Source organism: Microtus oregoni, unplaced genomic scaffold (genome assembly GCF_018167655.1).
Source record: "Microtus oregoni isolate MIOR12 unplaced genomic scaffold, Mior012 000004F_ref0000308, whole genome shotgun sequence".
Lineage (NCBI taxonomy): Eukaryota > Metazoa > Chordata > Mammalia > Rodentia > Cricetidae > Microtus > Microtus oregoni.
This window is the reverse complement of record NW_024543063.1, coordinates 19726106-19747490: the sequence shown is the minus strand read 5'-3', so window position 1 is coordinate 19747490 and position 21385 is coordinate 19726106. Positions and strand designations below refer to the sequence as shown.

The 21385-nt window shown below is 40.7% G+C and overlaps 1 protein-coding gene across 2 annotated transcripts in view; it reads left to right on the top strand.

Annotated features, from left to right (window-relative positions):
* The first annotated feature begins 4506 nt into the window (after positions 1 to 4506).
* Positions 4507 to 21385, top strand: part of Cul3 (cullin 3) — an 81909-nt gene continuing 65030 nt past the window's right edge. The window contains exon 1 of one of the 2 annotated variants that reach the window (XM_041649836.1): positions 4507 to 4998. In XM_041649836.1, coding sequence (XP_041505770.1) covers positions 4933 to 4998 — 66 coding nt within the window. In that variant the 5' untranslated portion in view covers positions 4507 to 4932. The remainder of the gene's footprint in view (positions 4999 to 21385) is intronic. The other variant, XM_041649838.1, reaches the window with a different exon arrangement.

The following is a 21385-nucleotide window of genomic DNA, read 5'->3' as shown; positions in this document are numbered from 1 at the left end:
ACTGTCAGGCACACAAGATCTAGTGTGTTCTATTGCAGTGTGCTTGCTCTGTTGGGACGGCGGCTGCCTGCACAAAAGATAATATCCTGAAAGGTCATCTTTTATTTGCAAGTCAGGGACCACCAGGAGACATACAATAGTTTACTGAGGCTTAGAAGGTTTTTCATATACATTTTGAGGATGCTGCTTCCCTGGAAAGAAAAAAAAATCTCTAATTTCTGGACTGGAATATACAGGAAGCTATTGCTCATTTCAACTTGAGTTTGAGCTTCCTTCCTTCCTTCCTTCCTTCCTTCCTTCCTTCCTTTCTATTTTTGGTTTTTCGAGACAGGGTTTCTCTGTAGCTTTGGAGCCTGTCCTGGAACTAGCTCTTGTACACCAGGCTGGCCTCAAACTCACAGAGATCCACCTGTTTCTGCATCCCAACTGCTGGGATTAAAGGCATGCGCCACTACCATCCGGCAAAATTCTTTTTTTTTTTTTTTTCAGACAGAGTTTCTCTGTGTAGCTTTGGTGCCTGTCCTGGAACCCACTCTGTAGGCCAGGCGGGCCTCAAACTCACAGAGATCCACCTGCCTCCGCCTCCTGAGTGCTAGGATTAAAGACATGTGCCACCACTGCCCGCCTGAGTTTGTGGCTTCTAATTTTGAGATGCAAAAAAGAACTTTTATATTCTGTGATGGTGGGCCTCAACTCATATATTCGAATACTCTAGTACTTCACATATATAGTAGCATTCAGGAAATACTTGACTAAATAAATGAATGAACAAATAAGTCAACAAATTTTATTTAAAAATGATTTGTTTTTATTTTATGTGCATTAGTGTTTTGCCTGCAAGTATCTTTGTGAAGGTGTGGTATCCCCTGGAGGTAGTTACAGGCAGTTGTAGACTGCCATGTGGGTGCTGGGAATTGAACGCAGGTCTTCTAGAAGAAGTCACTCTTAACCACTGAACCATCTTTCCAGCCCCAAAATAGTAAATTTCTTAATGCAATTCATTATGAAGCATTTTTATATTATCTTGGTGGTTAAAATCTAAGAAACAGGCTTGGCGGTGGTGGCACATGCCTTTAATCCTAGCACTCAGGAGGCAGAAGCAAATGGATCTCTGTGAGTTTGAGGACAGCCTGGTCTATAGAGCGAGTTCCAGGACAGCCAGATCTATTACCCAGAGAAACACTTGACAAAGATCAAACATTTGGTAGTGATTCTTTTAAATGCACTTAAATTTTGCTTAAGTAACACAAGCATGAGTATCTGTATTTGTAAAACAAATGAAAGAGATTATATCACTTTACAGTTTGCATAGAGTTAAGTCTTAAGGTAATTAATTCTCCTAGTCTGGCCTTTGGTGTTTTCCCAAGTTCATGGAAAACTGAGAACGGTCAATATACTGTTTTTCATAAGTCTAAATCAGTCAATGTAGAGAACTGTTCTTTACTCAAAACTTAAATCTTCCCAATTTTTGAGTTAAAATATCTCTTGTTCATTAAAATTATGGGGATAATTGTTCTTGTAAAATTTTTAATTTAAATAATTTGTTATTTTTTTAAAAACTTGCAAACAAATAAAAACATCACATACATAGATTCAATGAACTTCTATAGTTAGAATTGACATTCAGAATGCAAGCTGTGGGCTTCTATTAAATTTGCACTTACTACTGAATATATTTTATGCACTAATTTACCACCAAAAGCAAAACAAAAAAAATTAGCTTTCTATCTTCCCTTATAACTTGTGTTCATTCCCTGCATTTAGTACTTCCTGATCCCGATATTCAGCCTTCTTGTTCTCTTTCTTCATGAGTACATTTGTCTACATTGTACATATATTAGTGGCTAGGTTCTCCTTATGAGAGGGAACATGCAGTTTCTTTCTGAGGTTGTGTGACTCTACTTATACATTCTAAGCCCATCTAATTTTCTACAAATTTAACTTCACTTTTCAAGCTGAGTAGTAAAAGAATAAAACTTTAATTAATCAATTATGTGCGTGTAAATCAGAGAATAACTTCTGAGTAGGTTCTCTCCTTCCATCTATCGGCACTAGAGACCACTCAGGTCCTCAGTGGGTATCTGTCTAGCCATCTCGCTCATCTGGTTGTCCCTTATAAGGGCTCTCCAGCTCTCTGAGCTGCAGACTGGCCTTCAGATATGATCCACTTTTTAAAAAGCATACCAGTATTTACCTATTTTTTAAGGAAGTAGTATAACTTAGGCTTTAATGAATAACATAATGATAGCCAGCAGGTATTGCATGACTGCTGTGATTGTTTTCAAATTTTTAAACTTTTATTACATTATGGTTGCCTATGTGACTATGTGGATGTTGATAATCTTCTGTGTGTTTGTGTGTGGTGTCAGAAAAAACCTTTCGAGGGTAGTTCTTTTTGTAACCTCTAGGCAGGTGCCAGGGACAGACTTTGAATTCATCAGACTTGAGTAAGGCAAGCACATCTGCTTCTGCCACCTCATCGACCTTTTGATGGCTTTTAAATGTATTCACCCATTCAAATTTGATTGCAACTCGGGAGGAAATGCTGTGTCTCCATTTCGCAGATGAAGCCCTCCAGGCAAAACAGTCAAGTCTTTGCCCACAAAGACATGTTTTAGACAGTTAATAAGGTAGCAGAGCTTAGATTCAAACCACTGGCTCCAGAACATATATTAAATTTTACTAACAAACGGAGTTATGTGACAAGACCGCCGACAGAAAAGCTTCATATTCTGATAATTATGGAAATAGAGATCAATTAGCACACAAATTATAAACTCCTATGCAACACTATATTTGTCAGAGCCCTTCTTGGTTTTATGTAACTTACTTTCTTTCTTTCTTTCTCTTTCTTTCTTTCCTTCCTTCCTTTCTTTCTTTACGATTTCTGTCTCTTCCCCGCCACCGCCTCCCATTTCCTTCCTCCTCCCCCAATCAAGTCCCCCTCCCTTGTCAGCCAAAAGAGCAATCAGGGTTCCCTGCCCTGTGGGAAGTCCAAAGACCACCCATTCTTGATGTCTTATTTTTAGTTTAGTGTAAGAGACATTCTCCTTAAGCTTCTGTTTTGATTAGTGTGTGTATGTGTGTGTGTGTGCGCGCGCGCGCGTGTATATATATATATATATATATATATATATATATATATTTGTTTTTTGAAAAAGGGTTTCTCTGTGTAACCACCCTGGTGGTCTTGGAATTCACGTTGTAGGACAAGATGGCCTTGAACACACAGATCCTCCTGCCTCTGCCTCCCTAGTGCTGGGGATTAAGGGCGCGTGCCACCAAGTCTGGAGGTAAATATATTTTATTTTTTCAATGAGGAATTTTCAACCAAGGTGAGCATAGCACTGTAAGCTTAGATATTATACATAATTTAGGGGTAATCTGACCATAAACAAGCTTTATTAAGTTTTCTATTTTAAAAAGTATTTGGAACTCAGATTTCAAATGTAGATGTCCACCGGACAACAGTTCATTTAAAATGTGAAGATCAAAAACTTCGGGAGAAACTCATATTTTCCTGAAGAGCTGGAAACAGCAATTGACCAAGTAGGCAAATTAGGAAGTAGGATTCATACTAATTTAAAGGCAAAAGGTAGTCGAACTCAACATTTCTACTATAGGATGATGAGTCCTCTAAAAAAATGCTTCAAAACCTACAGCAAACTGAATTTCATGGCGATTTTTGTTTTAATGATTTACACTGCTCTTGGTACAAAAGATTTGTTTGGCAGGTGTCTATCATTATGTTTAACAAATAATTAAAATACGGTACTACATTAGGCACTTGTTTTATTTCTATATAAATAAAAACCGGATTTTGATATTAGTTGGCTTTTGATCCTCCAGAAAATATCAATTAACCAACAAACGCAGGAGCTTGCATAGTGTAAGCAAGCCTGGTGGCCTTAGTTCTGAGGCGTTGCAACACCCAGCGAAATAGAGGACAGCAGTTTCTTACTCCGCAGGTAACTCAGGCACGAACCCTCCTTTCGAGCTTGGCTGGGGCTCAAGTACCCATCCCTAGGCCACGTGCCCTAGAAAAACACAGAACAGTTCTGGGACGCAGACCCAGCCCACTCGCAACCCACGCCCTTTCCCAAGACTACCTGCAACCCTCGCCAGCCAAGCACAGCCTGGCCAGCCCACGGCAGAACCCTCCCAGCTTTGCTCCCGGAACTCCCCCCCCGCCCCACGTGACGCATCATCCTCGCCCTCCACCAATCAGCGGCCACCTCCGCCTACCGGGGTCTCCGTCTCTCCTCTTTTGAAAACGCAGCCTACGCCTCCGATCACAGTCCCCGCCCCTCTCCCGCCTCCAGGCCGCTGACCACGCCCACCCTCAACTCCACCCCGTCCCTCAGCCCTTCTCCCGGCGCCCACCCTTCCCGGGCTTCGCCCCGCCCCGCCCCGGGCCGGCGCCGCCCTGATCTCGCGAGATCTGACGTGCGCGCCGCGGCCTCCCGCCTCCCCTCCCGTCCTCCTGCTCCCTCCCCCATCTCTCCACTCTCCGCTCTCCTCCCTCCCTCCTCCCCCCTCCACCCTCTGGGCCGGATCTCGTCTCGCTGAGGCGGAGGAGGAGAAGGAGGAGGAGGAGGACGTTCGGCCTGCGCAGTGAGATGTTTGTCCGTCGCCGCCGCCGCCGCCATCGCGGAGAAGCGCGATAAAGGCAGCCGAGCCCGGCGCGAGGGGAAGCCCGCGGAGCCGCCGCGCCAGCGCAGCCCGAGCCCGAGCCGCCCGAGCCCGAGCCGCCGCCCCCGCTGCCGCGGCCGCCCAGGGGCCGGCCCGCCGCCCAGCCCAGCCCGGGGGCCGCGCCGCCGCCCCCCGCCGAGCCCCGCGGCCGCCCTCCCGCCTTCAATGTGACACCGGCGCCTCGGAGTGCGAGCCGCAGCAGCCGCCGCCGCCGCCGCCACCGGGGAGGGGCCGAGCACCATGTCGAATCTGAGCAAAGGCACGGGCAGCCGGAAGGACACCAAGATGCGGATCCGGGCCTTTCCGGTGAGTCGGTCCTCGGCGCCCGGGACCCGGAGCCGCGGCCGGGAGCCGCACGCGAGGCCGGGGCTGAACTCCGCCAACAGGCCGCAGCCCGCCTCCCCTCCCCCACGGCCGCCGGTGGCGGGGCGCGAGCCTTCCCGGCAACGGGGCGGCGCGGGCCGGCGCGCTCGCCTCCCGGGCCGCCCCGGGGCCTCCTTCGCGACGGCCTCGGTCTCGGTGTCGCGGCCCAGAAGGGACGCGCGTTGCCGCCGCCGCTCTCGCGTGGGGCGTGTGTAACTTTTGGCTTGTGGTTTCCCGAAGGACCCGGCTTGACTTGGACGGTGGTGAGGGGAGACTGTCCGCCTCTGCCCCCTCCTCAGTCGGGAGCCGTCTCGCTATCCGCCTGCCCCACTCGGTGACAAATGCCACCATCAACACCGAGCATAGAAGTGTTTATATAGAGCATCTCTGGTCCTGCAAAACATCCTGAGCACTTCACCCACTCCTGTTCAGTATCCTCCCTCCGCTCCTGGGAGGGGAGGCACGGAACGAACTGGGCTCTTGGTTTCCATGTCTTAGCCAAGGAAGTCCTCAATAGTCGCCACGCAGGCTTGTTTTACCTTGTAGGATTTTAGCGACAGCAAACGTTTTCTCAGAAACTTTTTTTCTCCTGGCGTTACGTTGAGTCATAGGCTTGCGGTGTTTAGTAGATGGAGTGTAACTTTGGATGCCATGCCTTGATCAGACAGCCTGTGGCAGGCAATTAAAACGTCCTGTTGTAACAGGGAAACTGGACGTACTTGCTCATGTCGCCACAGTAACAGGTAAAAGTCAAGTAGACACACCGGCAGGCGAGCAGATTTTTAAAAGTAAAACCAAGGAAACTTGTATGTATTTTTCTTTCCGAAGGGTCATAGCATTCTGTCCTGTGGGAGGGAAGGGGGACTTTGTCATCATTTTTTAAGCAGGCTTTTCTTGAAGTACCCTTTGCAGTGAGGAAGAGAAAGATGACCGTGTTGTCCGAGTTGAGTAACTTTGTCCTGGAGAACTTTAGGGCCTCTGAATTCTTAATATCAAAAAGAAAAGTACATATCTGATCCAGAATTGCAAATTTGCAAGGAACACTTTGTCAGTGTGTAGAAACTTGAACTTTTCTGTAAATAAATGGGGTCTTTGTGAACAGGGAGGGTACAATCAGGAAAATGAATTATCTTCATAATAATTGCATTATGAATGATTTTTTTAATAAAAGATTACACCAGAAAGTGAGAAATACTGGGACGACAGCACTAATAAAAAGTTCACTAGTGTGTTTTCCTTTGTAGTTGGGCTGTGAACTTGAATTTGAGTAATAGTAGTTTTCTTACTGAATCAACCATCCAAGTGACTGTCAAATCTTTCTTATCCCCCTTCCCCCTGCTTCTTTTTTAGGTTTTTGTTTTGTTTTTTTAAATCAACAGTGACACTGGTTTTCTAGGAAATGTTTGCTCTTGGTGCTGTTCGGTTTTGAAGGCTTTGCTGTTTAGTAAAATGTTGAAGAGCTTTTATCTGACAAGTTAATATTTTTCAGAGTAACCAGTTCTATCTTTATCAGTGTTCGCATCTCTCTGGACCTATCTCCCTGCTGGAAACTGCTTTCCTCTTCCATTCCTTCATTGGTCCAAGATATGCTGAATGCTCTCTACAGGCACTGTTTGTCACTAGGGCTTGAGAATTCATCAGTAGATGTGGAAAGGTAAAGATTTTTGTTTTCTGGAGCTAGTGTTAGGGAGTAAAAGCAGGAGAGTATTTTATTCCGTTAGCTGAAGATAATAGTGTGTGATAATACATAGTACTGGGACTGAGATTTTTATTTTGGTTTGTTTTTTTTTTTTTCCTAGTTAATAAGTGAATAACAGTCACAGGTAGTTCCCATTGAAAATAATCTGCTGTTCAGGACAGATAATGGTCCAGTGATATTTCATTGACTTCTGGGAGTCGAGTCCTTAGACTGTCAGAGTTCCTTTCATAGATTAGTGCTCTTGCGTATAACAGCCCACGTGAACTGCTAGTCAGAAGTTGTAAATAGTATTTCACACATACATACATATTCCTACCACTGGTGTATGGTAACACCATGTGGAGATATAAGTTAGTTATAACTTACGGCAGACTATAGATTAAAAAGTTTCAGTTGCTCATTTCAAGTTTGTTGGGGTTTTTATCCCCCAAAAAATTGATGTGTAAAAGGAATGAGTAAGTTTGGATTTGATTGGTTTTCACTGTGCAGTAGTGATCAGTTTACGGAATAGTTCGTGTATATACATGAGAGGACTTCAGATACAATTTTACCAGATCAGACAGGTACGCTCATATTTTTAGTTTGTATTTTAAGTTTGCCTTCACATTATTCAGCATAGTGAAAGTTACACCACACCAGCTTAATGCACAGTTTAAAGTTTTTCTGCTCCCCTCCATTTACATTTTTAAGTAAACATACGAAATTTAAGATTACAAATTTCTGTGTACTTTTGACGGTTGACAGAAAAAACGTTGACCTAATTTGTAGACTTTTCTTCATTATATAGAATATGGATTATTTTAAATCTTTTGATAATTAAAAAACAGTTGTTGGGGAAGGGATGGGTTTGTACATGTAAGTGTAGGTTTCTGAAGAGGGCAGAGGAGTCAGATACCACCTTGGAGTCATCCTGAGCTACCTATTCCAGTGCTGGGTTCTAGTCCTCTGAAAGAGCAGTGGGCACTTTGAACCACTGAGGCACTGATCTGGCTCCTGTTGATAATATTTTGTAAAAAGTGTACACAAAATATCGGTTGGCTACAGAACTTGTTTATTATTAAGAAGGGACATTACATATGGGTTCAGGCCAAGTAATTCCTATGAAAGAGATCTTTCCTTGCTGTTAGCATGTGTTTTCATTCCTGTTCTGTCTCCTGCATACTCTTCCTGGGGTAACTTTTCTGTGAAAAACCGTTCCTCTCTGTATGGTCCAGAAGTTTGTTCACATGGGCTTTAACAGGCATGGCTGGAATTGGAGGTGTGATTCTTGAATGAAAATGCTGTCCTCTGTCATTTACCATTCTTGGCATCACTTAGAAGATTAGGAGACACAGTGAAAGTCACTCCTGTGATGTAACCTGTCTGTTTAGAAAGCTCCCATAGGTCCTGAAAGTAACTTCAGTTAATAGTCTATGAAGCATGCTAAATCATAACAGGGACGACTCTGGATGTAATCTGCTCTGTGATTATAGATGAGTTTTACCTTTGCAGCATGGGCAGCGGATGATGTACACAAAGTGACAGAAATGCTAAGATCATTCATGAGAAACATTAGAGCGTGGACAAATAAGATAAGGACTTGGGGATAGATAATGTCTTTTTTTTCTATTTCTAGTTACAGTAATATTTGCTAGATTTAAAGAACGTCTTTGAACTTTACAATAGGTTTGTTTCCTAGCAGAGGTACTTGTTAGAACTGTTTGTACTGTATCTGTAGGAAAGCTAAATAACAGTCTTAATCACACAAACCCAGGAGTAAACTGTTTTCATTCTGTGTCTTTTTTCTTTTATTTTTCTTATATTTATTTTATGTGCGTTGACATTTTTGCCTGTACTTTTGTCTGTGTGAGAGTTCCAGGTCCACTTACAGCTGGAGTTACAACTGGTAACAGTTGTAAGTCACCATTGAACCTGGTTCCTCTGGAAGAGCTGTAAGTGCTCTTAACCCCTGAGCCATCTCTCTAGCCCCTCTGTTATTTTCTTACAGAAAAATTATGGGGAAACATACCAAAATGCTGCTTATATTTATGCTTACAGACTTAGTAGCTTATGTATAACATTTATAGTTTAGAGTTAGTGAAGCTTTGCATAGAATAAGAGAAGATAAAAAGCGTAATGTTTTCCTTTTTTTAAAAAAAATTTGTTGTGTTTGTATGGTTTGCCTGCTTGTATGTCTGTACCACTTTTGTGCCTGTTGCCCTCAGAGATCAGAAGAAGGCATCATCCTCTGGAACTGAAGTTGTAGATGGTGGCAGAGCACCATATGGATTCTGGAAACTGAACTTCGCATCCTCTGCAGTAGTAGCAAGTGCTTTTAACCATTGAGTCATCTCTCTGGGCCTCTTACTTTGGTTTTTAATTATGTGTATATTTGTGCCCATGAGTGCAGGTTCCCATGGAGGCAAAAAAAGATGTTGGATTCCGTGGAATTGGAGTTAGGGGAAGTTGAGAACCAAGGGGTTTGGGTATTAGGAACCAGGCTGGGATCTTCTGAAAGAGCAGTGCACACTCTGACTCCTGAGGCATTCAGAAGAGTTGGGAAAATTAGTGTGCAGGCTGAATTTTGTTTGTGTGCAAGAGAGAGAATTGGTGCCTGTTATTGTGTGTGTAATGTGTCTGTGGGTATGTTTGAGGCCAGAGGATTTTGGATATACTTGTCTATATTACCTTACTCCCTTATGATATGTTCTCTCCCTGAACCTGAAGATGGGCTGGCAGCCCATGAGTAAGTCTCAGCGATCCTTCTGTCCCCACCCTTCCATAGAGGTTACAGCTTCTCATTCACACATCCTGTGCTGAGCTTTTTACATGGGTACTAGAATCTGAGTTCAGATCCTTACATAGCAAACACTCTTGCCCACTGAGCCATTTTATCTCTTCAACACCTTGAATTTTAAAGCCTATTTGCACAGTAGCATAGTCTAGAAATGTGAAAATTTACCTTTTGTGTATATAATACATTAATTAGGAAGTTAAATCATTCACATAATTGAAGATCATTCATTCATTAAATGTAGCTTAGTGGTGGTAGTAATAACATCTGTCCTGTTCAGAAAGCGTATAGAATTATGACTAGAAATACTACACTTTTCTTTGTATTATAAATGTGGAGAACTTAGAATAGATTTTTTGTTAACTTTCATTCAGGTTTCTCAGAAGGGTCTTTAGTAGATAGACTTAATATGTTACTGGATAATTTATTTTAAAATAAGTTAATAAAATAATATATTCTTGTCTGCCTGTTGTAAAATGTATTAATAGTAAGAGTCATTGAGATAAAATATGATATGTAATTAATAGATTTATTATGGTTTGACAATGTAGTAGACTTTCTAATCATGAAAGTGATAAGAAGCTAATGATAGAAAATATGACAGTTCCAATAGTCCTACCACTTGGAAATAAAGAATATTAGCATTTTGATGTTTCTCTTTTTAATGCTTCATACCACTGTGTGATTACTTAGTCAAATTCAGTTTTATTTTGTATATTACATTTTTGTGGTTTTGTTTCTTTTTGTGTGGTGGAGTTTGAACCAGGGCCACAGATATGCTAAATAAGTGCTCTTAACACTGAGCTTTTATATCCCCCTCTGTGTATTCTCTTTTTAAAATTATTTTTTTTTATTTTATGTGTATTAGTGTTTTGCCTGCATGTGCATCTGTGCACCACATGCCTTCTTGGTGGCCGAGGAGGTAGGAATTGAACCCAGGTCTTTCACCAGTACTCATAACCACTAAGTCTTGAACTCCCTGTATTCCTTTTTTAATAATGATTCCTTCAGTACATATGATTATATTTTTGAAACATTTTTAGTCATTGGTTTTAATTTTAATCATTCACCTTCTGTCAGGTATTTGATTGGCTCTATCTAGGAAGTTCTTGTTTTCTCTGTACAGAATGCAGCTTGGACTCTACATAATCTATGATTCTAGAATTACTGAGCTGAATAGAGTATATTATATAATGAGTATCCAGAAAGGTAGACTGCTAAAACTTAGTTGAATGCTTTCCAGGTACTGGGCAGTCTAAACTTGATTCTTGAAGCTCTATGCCAGTGGTTTTCAACCTGTGGTGGTTGTGACCTCTTTAGGGATCAAACAACCCTTTCCCTGAGGTTTCCCTAAGACCATCTGCATATCAGATATTTATTTACATTAAGATTTATAACAGGCTGGGTGGTGGTGGTGCTCGCCTTTAATCCCAGCACTCAGGAGACAGAGGCAGGTGAATCTCTGAGTTTGAGGCCAGCCTGCAGCAAAACCTTGTCTTGAAAAACCAAAACCCAAACCAAAACAAAACAAAACACACACACACACACACACAAAGAAAAAACAGAAAACAAAACAAAGGTTCATAACAGTTTTCATAATAGTAGCAAAATTACAGTTAGGAAGTAGTATAGTATATGATTGGGGTCACCACAACACGAGGAACTGTTTAAGAAGTCACAGCATTAGGAAGGTTGAGAACCAATGTTGTATGCTATCGTAATTTTAATCTGTTTTACGTGCGAGGGTTTGAGAATTTAGTGTGCTTGCGGTTAGTCTGTAAATATGAGAAACTGGTTCTGTTTAATGTGACTAGGAAGCCTACACTTCAAGATTGTTTGACTTCTTTGAATCTTGGCCAGATACATCCTTTTTTATTTAATAGGTTAAAAAAAGAACTACTTGAGCCTTTTTGTGTGTATGTGTACGTCTCTTGTTTTTCACTATTATTAGTAAGGGTAAAAACTATGGGTAAACCCTGGGGAACTTTTAGTTTTGAAGCATTTGATATATGTGTTAGTTGTATGGTAAAGAGGCGGTGGTGGCGCACATCTTTAATCCCAGCACTCGGGAGGCAGAGGCAGGCGGATCTCTCTGAGCTTGAGGCCAGCCTGGTCTACAAGAGCTAGTGCCAGGACAGACTCCAAATCGACAGAGAAACCCTGTTTCAAAAGAGGCTAAGAGAATAGCAGTTACAAGTGTGGGCTCTGTAGTGCTGTGGTTTGAACAACAGATCCACTTCTTTATAGCTGTGCTGTCTTCTAAATTAGCCTCAGTTTTCTCTATAAAATGAGAATACTGAAGGGACATTCCTTACCATCTGTGTGATAAAGTAAAGCTTAGAATTTAATTAGCGCAGAGTTAACTATGTCACTATTGAGTCATGATTTTGCCATAATCTGAATATTAAAATTGTAATGTTTTTGTAGGTAGATTGAAATTCTGCATACTTATTTAGTGATGTGTCCTCCCTCCATATTTTTATACAAACTCTAGCTTAACATTTCTGAAAGTCTGCAGAACCAATTTGCAAACCACCCAAGAATGCAATCTAAAGCATATAGGGTTGGTATCTCTGGGGTTCTTGGAGAGAGAATTACCAGCAGTTCTCAACCTGTGGGTCTTGACCCCTTGAAGGTCAAGCAACCTTTTACAGGGGTTTGTCTACGGCTATCTGCATATCAGATTTACATTATGATTCATAATAGCAAAATTACAGTTATGAAGTAGCATTGAAAATAATTTTCTGGTTGGGGGTCACCACAACATGAGCAGCTGTATTAAAGGGTGCAGCCTTAGCCTTAGTAAGGTTGAGAACCACAGGTTTAAAACACCACCGTTTTTTGTTTAAGTGTTATTTTCTTTCTCCTCCCTTTCTTGGTATTGCTCCCCAATTAGTTTATGGTTTTGTCCAGTGCTTATACTAGACAGCTTTTTGAACCACAAAATGTGCATGGGTAGTGGATGATTGATAAATGAGAAACTGGTTCTTTAAGCCAAACAGTTGTAATTGATTAATTTAGTGCAAGTGGTGGTTTGAAATGTTTGGGTGTGTAAGTGAAGTCATAGATCATTAATGATCCTGTATCATTTTTCTTAGAAGGGTAATCTCCTTAGTGTTTAGAACAAATTACTTGAAAGTAAGTGGTATGATGGGTTACCAAGGTTTCTAGATTCAGCAGTAGAAGTCCTAGTTTCTGGTACAGGTTTATTTTTTATTTTTTTTTTGGTTGGTTGGTTGGTTGGTTGGTTGGTTTTTCGCTCTGAGGGGACAGGTTTATCTTAACTTACGCTCATTCTGGGCGCAGAATGCAGTTACTGCACCACAGCTGTCATCTTTTTAGGCTCACACCCTTGAGAACTATTATTCTCCATTCTGACCATCTTTTTATTAATGCTCACTCAGACTTTGAGTAACTTAGTGTCTCCTTCATAGACAAATTATCTCTAGTTCAAGTCCTTTTTTCCCCTCTTTCTTTCTTTCTTTCTTTCTTTCTTCCTTTCTTCTTCCTTTCTTCTTCCTTTCTTCTTCCTTTCTCCCTCCTCCCCTCCTCCCTTCCTCCCTTCCTCCCTTCCTTCCTTTCTACAAGATTTCTCTGTAGCTTTGGAGCATGTCTTGTAGCTCTTGTAGACCAGGCTGGCCTCGAACTCATCAGAGATCTGCACGCCTCTGCCTCCCAAGTGCTGGCACCATTTTAAAGGCAAACGCCACCACCACCCAGCTAGTTCAAGTCTTACTTTTATCCATTACATGTCAGAATGTTTATTTGTTTAAATTAAAATGCTTATGTGTTACTGATGTGAATCAGATAATAGATCTACAGTAATAACTCTGATCTTCCCATGTGTTACTGATGTGAATCAGATAATGAATCTACAGTAATAACTCTGATCTTGGCTGCCGTGCATTACAGTAGCATCCTCTCTTGGGCAATATTGGCTAATAGAAATCTTAAAACACCTAACGTGATACAGGACTTTTAGAAAATAATAACATATCATAAGATGTTTTTAATACAGATTTTATTTTCTGTGCACATGTGTTAAACCATGAAGATCAGAAGAGGATGTTAGATCCCCTGGAACTAGAATTATAGGTGTTTGTGACCTACTTGGCATGGGTGCTGGGACGCAAATTCCAGTCCTGATTATTGAACAGCAAGTACTATAAACTGTTGGGCCTTTTCTCTATCCTTCATACCAAGTTCATACACAAAACTTTTAGAATAGTACTGGAGGACAAATTAGCATTATAAGCAGATACAAGCGGTTGCTATGTCATTATTGTTCTATGATGGAGGAAGGTCATTGGCTAATAAAGGAACTGCCCTGGCCCATTTTATTGGTTAGAGGATAGGTGGGAGGAGTAAACAGAACAGAACGCTGGGAGGAAGAGGAAGTGAGCTCAGAGAGACTCCACAGCTCTCCCGGGAGCAGATGCCTCAGAGAGAGACGCCATGCCCCGCTCCCGGGATGAAGCTCTGACCCAGGATGGACTAGGCTAGAATCTCCCCGGTAAGCGCACCTTGGGGTGCTACACACAGATGATTAGAAATGGGCTAAATTAATATGTGAGAATTAGCCTAGAAGAGAATGGGCCAAGCAGTGATTAAATGAATACAGTTTGTGTGTTGTTATTTCGGGGCATAAGCTAGCTGAGCAGGCGGCTGGGGTGTTGGGGACGCAGCCCCACCGCCACCCTTATTACTTCAGTTCTATTTTTTGGTTGGTTGCTTCTTGCATTGTATTCATGACCTCAAGGAGACCAAACTATGGCATTGTCATTATCTCCTCTGCTACCAGTTGTCCCATTATTCTTTTCTTCTGCAGAACAAAGACAAAAGGATTAGCAAAACCCATCTTGGATGATACCACCTATTTGCCTTCATTGCTCATGTTTTCTAGGCTGTGATGAGCAGAAGAAAATTGAAAGACAGTGGTCACTAATTTAGACAGACGCTCAAAGCTTTTGCTATTGGAAAGCATTCCTTTTAATGTTTTAATGCCAACTGAAATTCTGAAGTGATTAAGTAAAATTTGTTGATTTGACTTTTATATTTTTAAGATTTAGAGTCTAGAGCAAAAAAAGAGAGAACTTTTTTTTTTAATGAGAAGTGCTGAGCAAGAGAACAAAATCGTCAAAGGGGAGAAAATGTAAGACTTCTTGGAGATACTCTAAAACAGCAAGGCAACATTACGAAGAGGGATCCTTAATACACTGCTTGCAGTTTATTCTCTAAAGTAGCTCTATTGATATATCCTCTCCAAGTAATGAACCTTGTTTTCCTCTTTATGTCCAGGTACTCTCCATCTCCAACAGAGAGAAGTCGTTTCATACGATTAGTAAACTGCTAAGTGTTGAACACCTACTTTATTCTGGATTTTGTTTTAAATATTTTTGGCTGATCTCAAATCCTAAAGACAAGCTTTAGTTGACATTTTTCCTCTTGTTTTAAATCCAGTTGGGAGTTCTCAGAGAACTACAAATGTATGTAATATTATATATACACATAGAAAGGGTAGAGGCAGAATTCATATCGAAGTGTCTGACTCAAAAAGAATGCTGTTTTCCGTTAGACTACCAGGGCTGTCCATCCTTTGGACATCATTACATGGCATTCTCATCTGTAGAAGTATTAGGTCATATTCATAGCTGTCCTAGCATGCATGCCCCCCATGGGACCCAGGTTGATCTTGCATGCGATACTGCATATTTATGTTAAGTGTTTTCTAGATTCTGAAATAATATGCTTTCTCAAAAGAAATATACTGGAAAAATAATTCCAAGTTGGTTTAAATTATTGGTTGATAGCTGGGTGGTGGTGGTGCATGCTTTTAATCCCAGCACCCGGAAGGCAAAGGCATGTTAGTTCTAGTCTAGCCTAATCTACAAAGCAAGTTCCAGGACAGTCAGGGGCACACAGAGAAACCCTATCTTGAAAAAAAAAAAAAATTGACTGGTGACATGTCTAGGAGTCCTGGGGCTTATCCAGTGTATGCAGCACAGTGCAGTTTATCGTGTGTACTTAGAAATACTATTACTTGCAGTCAACATGGTTAAATTACTTCGAAATAAATTTAGAGTATAAATGAAATGATTTTAAAGCACAAGGATTAGAGAATTCAGTTAATACTTCTCTTAGTATTTGTGAATGAAACATGAAGTATAGTTTTTTGTTGTTTTGTTTTTTTTCCCTGCGGCATGGCTGAGAAGTTACATCTTCTCAGATGAATTTTTCTTTTTTATCATACCAGTCCCAGTTCCTCCTCCCACCTCTCCTCCCCCCCCCCCATCTGCTCCTCAGAGAGGGTAAGACCTCTCCTGGAAAGTCAACTAAGTCTGTCCCATCATCTCACCTCATTGAGGCAAGACCAATCCCGCCCCCCTGCCCTTCCTAGGCATAGGCCCCCTGAATACTTGTGACAATGGTGTGACTTGGGAAGTATGTGGAGCCACTGGCAGCGGGACTATGATCTAACCCTAATGCATGAACTTACTTTATGGAGCCCACTCTCTATGGAGAGATACCTTGCTCAGCCTAGACACGAAGTATAGTTTTTAAATGAATTAAATTGGCCAGATTTAACTATTTTCTCCTAAAGTATTTTGTGGTGTTTGTTTATGAACATGTGCATGTGTGTATGCATTCTTGTGTAATGCCAAGATCCAAGTTTGGTGCCTTTAGTCTCTTTTCCACTTTATTTATTTTTTTAATTACTTATTTATTTTTGTTTTTTTCAAGACAGGGTGTCTGTGTTACAGCTTGTCCTGGAACTCACAGAGATCCTCCTGATTAAAGGCATGTCCCCCTGCTGCCTGGCTTCCACTTTATTTTTTGAGATAGGTTGTTTTATGATGTAGGTGGGTCTTCTATCTATCTGTTACTTTCATTGGTTAATTAATAAAGACAACTGGTTGGCCTGATAGGTCAGAACATAGGTAGGCGGGGAAGACATAACAGAATGCTGGGAGGAAGAAGGCAGCAAGGCAGACACTATAACTCTTCTCTCCAGATGGATTAAGATCCTTCCCGGTAAACTACCACCTCCTGTTGCTACAATAGATTATTAGAAATGGGTTAATCAAGATGTGAGAATTAGCCAATAAGAGGCTAGAACTAATGGGCCAGGCAGTGTTTAAAAGAATACAGTTTCCATGTAATTATTTTGGGTAAAACTAGCCCGCAGCTGGAAGCCGGGTGGCGGGAAGCAGCCGTCAGCTCTATCTACAGTTTTAGTTAGGGTTGCTATTGCTGTGATGAAACATCATGGCCCTAGCAATTAGGGGAGGAAAGAGTTTATTTGACTTACACTTTCTTATCACTGTTCATCATCAAAGGAAGTCAGGATAGGAACTCAAACAGCAGAGCTTGAGCTTGGAAGCCATACAGGTTTTACTCATCACGGTTTGCTCAGCTGTTTTCTTACAGAACCCAGAACCACCAGCCCAGGGATGGCACGCATAGTTGGCTGGGCCTTCCCCCAACAATCACTAGTTAATGAAATCCTCTACAGACTCGCTTACATACAGCCCAACTTTATGGAGGCATTTTCTCAACTGAGGTTCCCTCCTCTCTGACTCTAGCTTATGTCAAATTGACTTAAAAAAAAAAAATAGCCAGTACACAGGCACTTTCATTGAACCTGGAGCTTGCTGATAAAACTGTATTGACTGGCTAGAGAGCTCCAGAGATACTTTTGTCTCTACCTTCTTGGCACTGGGGTTACAGGTATGCATCATCACACCCAACCTTTTACATGGGTGGTGGGAATCCAGACTTGGTCCTCATGCATTTTATGGACTGCACCATCTTCTTAGCTCCTGATTTTAAAAAGTTTGGGAGGACTGTCTTAGTAACTGTAACAGCAGACCATATATGAACAACTTAAAAAGAGCAAATACTTATTTTCTCATATTTCTAGAGGCTGGAAAGTCCATGATCATGATATTCCTAAATTGAGTTTTCTGACAGGCTGTTCATTATTCCCAAGATGACACTTGGATGCCACATACTCCAGAGGAAAGGAATGCTGTTTCTTCTTTTGACCAAAAGCAAAGGGCTAAGATGGGTTAACTCCCTCCATCAAGCACTTTTATACGGTTACCTAATTTTATCCATGAAGGATCGACCCCTATAACCTTTATCCTGTAGGACTCAGTTCTTAGTATTGGTTTATTCTTCGACTTAAGAGCTTTGGAGCAGACACAAATACTCAAACCATAACAGGGACTTTAGAGAAAATTGATTATTAATTTAACAGATGGGGAGTTTGGAGACCAGACAAGGAGATTTCACGTTGGAATTTGCACCTTAATTTGTGAAAGAACTACTAACATCTGATTTTTTTTTTTAATTAAACACTTGTTTCTGTGGACCAGACTGAAGTATGTAGCCATAATGATGTGTTGTTAATACAGGCCTTGATTTTGAATTTCTCAGTATGGAGAGGCTTAATAATTTGAGTTGAGGTGATACAATAGAGGGGCCCTTGGGCTCCTTCATTGCTCTTACTAGTTTTGTGGTCTTTGATAGGCCACATATTCTGTTTTGTATTTGCAGAGGTTTTAATTTGGGGTTTACCTTGGGCACATTCTACTTCTTTTTCTATGTAAATCTAGGAAATAATGCTTGTCTGATCTTGGAATTTGTGTAAAACATTTTGTCTCACGTGACAGACATTATTTAGCCTTTCAGAGGATTTTTCTCAAGTGGGAATGCTGTATTCCACTGGTAGTGGTTAAGTTCTCATATGAAGCAGTGAGAAAATTAGCTAATTTCCTGCATGTGTCTTTTTGTGACCTGACAGTTTTAAGGTAAGGTTAAGCGGATTCCACAACATAATCTTTGTAAGAAATGTATGTGGTGGGTCTTCTGTCATAACTAATTACAATTAGGTCCATTCAAAAACCCAGATAATAGTAGTGGCAAATTACACTTTCATTTGTTTCTCCCTTTGCTTACATGTAATTGATTTTCCAGTGTAGCTACTATTTGGTGTTGTCTTACGTTTGGTAGAAGTTTTATTTAGGAAAAACTCTTTTAATTATTTAAAAAGCTAGTGATTTCAGCTAAAGGGGTAAATGATAATGTCATTGTTACTAAAACAACTGGCTTTAGATTATAGGAGTATAAATTTAAGTCATGCATTCATGTATTTTCTTTTGTAACAGCTACTATAAGATTCTGTATTTTCTGAAACTATGAAAACAAGACTGTTGATGAGATACTGGCCAGCTTTGTGCTTCAGTGGGAGGCAGTCTATTCACCTACCAGTTATACTGCATTAGTATTACAAGTAGTCTAGAAATGACTTAACCAGTACTGGGATGATTATGTACCCAATTTTAGATAAGAGGCTTGAACATTCTCAAAATTTGGTATCTCTGAGGTTTCTTGAATCAGCTTTTCACAGATGCTGGGGACAAATGTACTTACATGATTCCATCTTGCTATGGTCATGTTGGATTATGAAATGTTTCTCATCTATAAAAATCATTCAAAAATAATTGAAGTAGAATTGTTAATACTAGTAAGATCTATAAACAAATGGGCTTTGATAGACCAGTCTAGAAACTTAATCTTGTTTTTGAAAAGTAAGTTCCAAAATTTTCAGATGTTTGGCATGATACCTGAGCATCCTACTCATGTGTTGAAAATTGAAATCTGAGCATAATTGAACCTCCTAAAAGTAGCTGTCTTATAAGTGAGGCCAATTTGGTGTAGATACTCTTATTTAGTGCTTTTGTGAAATTGTCCCAGGCTGCTGTGCTCTAATTGATAGTTTTTTCTCCTCATGACATAAATTATTGAGGTGATTTTTTTTTTGTTATTTTGTTATTTTTGACTTGGCAGACTTTTATTCCCAAATGGTCCCTATTTTAAAAAGAAAGCATTTAAGCAAGCATAAATGATTTTATACTCAAAGTCTATAGGCAATGCTTTCTTGTTTAGTAAAGGAAGAAGCAAATTTGCATTTATTAAGCAAATGCTATATTCTGTGTGCTTTCATAAATGTTTTTAATTGCCACTCAGTACATCATGTTTCTTTTCTTCACCATAAACAGATGAGGAAAGCCAAGTTTGGAAATTTTAATAACTTGTTTACTCAATGTCTTTACCCTATGCTCTTTGCCTCAACGCTTGGATCTTTGACTTTGTTTCTGATGGTTCACATTATTTAAGAGATTAGTGCTAGAAAAATGAGGTTATTGATGATATTGTATGCCATTGAATTCTGTCATCATCTTTCCTTTATCATCGCTAATGTCACTAGTCATCATGCCATGTATATGTGTGTGTGTGTATGTATATATGCATAAACACACATTTATAAATAATGGGGCATACAATAACAAAGGAGAGAGACGACTAGGCAGAAGTGTTTATAGTCTAAGTGGGAGATTCCTTAGTAATTAGTGCTTCTGTCGTAAATGTTAAGAATACTGTGATTCCTCGGAAAAGCATACCAAGGAAACCTTGTTGAGGCTGAAGCTTCAACTAAGCTTAAATATTTTTCCTTGTTTATATATACATTAGCACACACACACCTCTGCCCTGTTGCATATTTCTGGTATTCACAAGAGACTGAAAACTCCTTGTACTTTGTACATAGTGGATGCAAAAATATGGTGTAATTCTACCCAAGGTTTTAATAATTACAGCACCTTCAAGTTGTATAAGTATGTAATAGACATCTTTTCAAACTCAGACCTTTGGGAGATATGCCATTTGAAATAGTATATGATGTGGGAGTGTCATATATCAATCTGTTGATTTCATTGGTTAAGCAATAAAGAAGCTGCTTGGCCCTGATAGGTTAAAACATAGGTGGGAGGAGTAAACAGAACAGAATGCTGGGAGGAAGAGGAAGTGAGCTCAGAGAGACGCCATGCTCCCCTCTCCCGGGTAGATGCAATAGCTCTGCTCTCTGAGGCACACGCGATGAAGCTCCGACCCAGGATGGACGTAGGCTAGAATCTTCCCGGTAAGCCCCCCTGCGGTGCTACACAGATGATTAGAAATGGGCTAAATTAATATGTGAGAATTAGCCTAGAAGAGGCTAGATAGAAATGGGCCAAGCAGTGTTTAAATGAATGCAGTGTGTGTGTTGTTATTTCGGGCATAAGCTAGCAGGTGACCGGGGTGCCGGGGACACAGCCCCGCCGCCCTTATTACAACAAGTATAGATGAGCATTATAGTTTTTTAAAGACAGCAATTTTTATTGCTATTGCCTAATGAGGGAATTACAAAGTTTTAAGAATAATTATATATCTTTCCTTTAAAAAGAAGCTTTTTCTTGTTGAAGGAACTTATTTTTTGTAGCTTGAACTTCTTGGGGAAGGACACAATATATTTATAATTACATAGCAGACATTAAGTGAAATTTTGTGGGGTGTGTGTGTGTGTGTGTGTGTGTGTAAACATGTGCATTGTCCTCCTAAGGCCTTGGTTGCAAAAAACTCCTGAATGGGAAGATCTGAAGAATGTTGACTTTTGGTGTGGCCAGGGAAAAAATCCAGGAGAGTATGGTACCTGAACTGGGTTCAAAATCATGTAAGAATCAGATTAAGAAAGGGGGAGTAGGGCCGGTGAGATGGCTCAGTGGTTAAAAGCTCCTGCTACCAAGCCTCATGACCCGAGTTCAGTCCCTGAGACCCACATGGTAGAAGGAGATACTGCTTCCTGCAAGCTCTCCACTGATTACATATACGTTCGTCCCTACTCTCCAGACATGCACACATAAACGAAATAAATCAAATGTAAACAAACCAAACCCACTGGATAGGAGGTGGATAGAGCGTGTTCTGTGACTGGAAATACATGAAGAACCCTTAACTGCCTCTTGAAGGATGTGTTT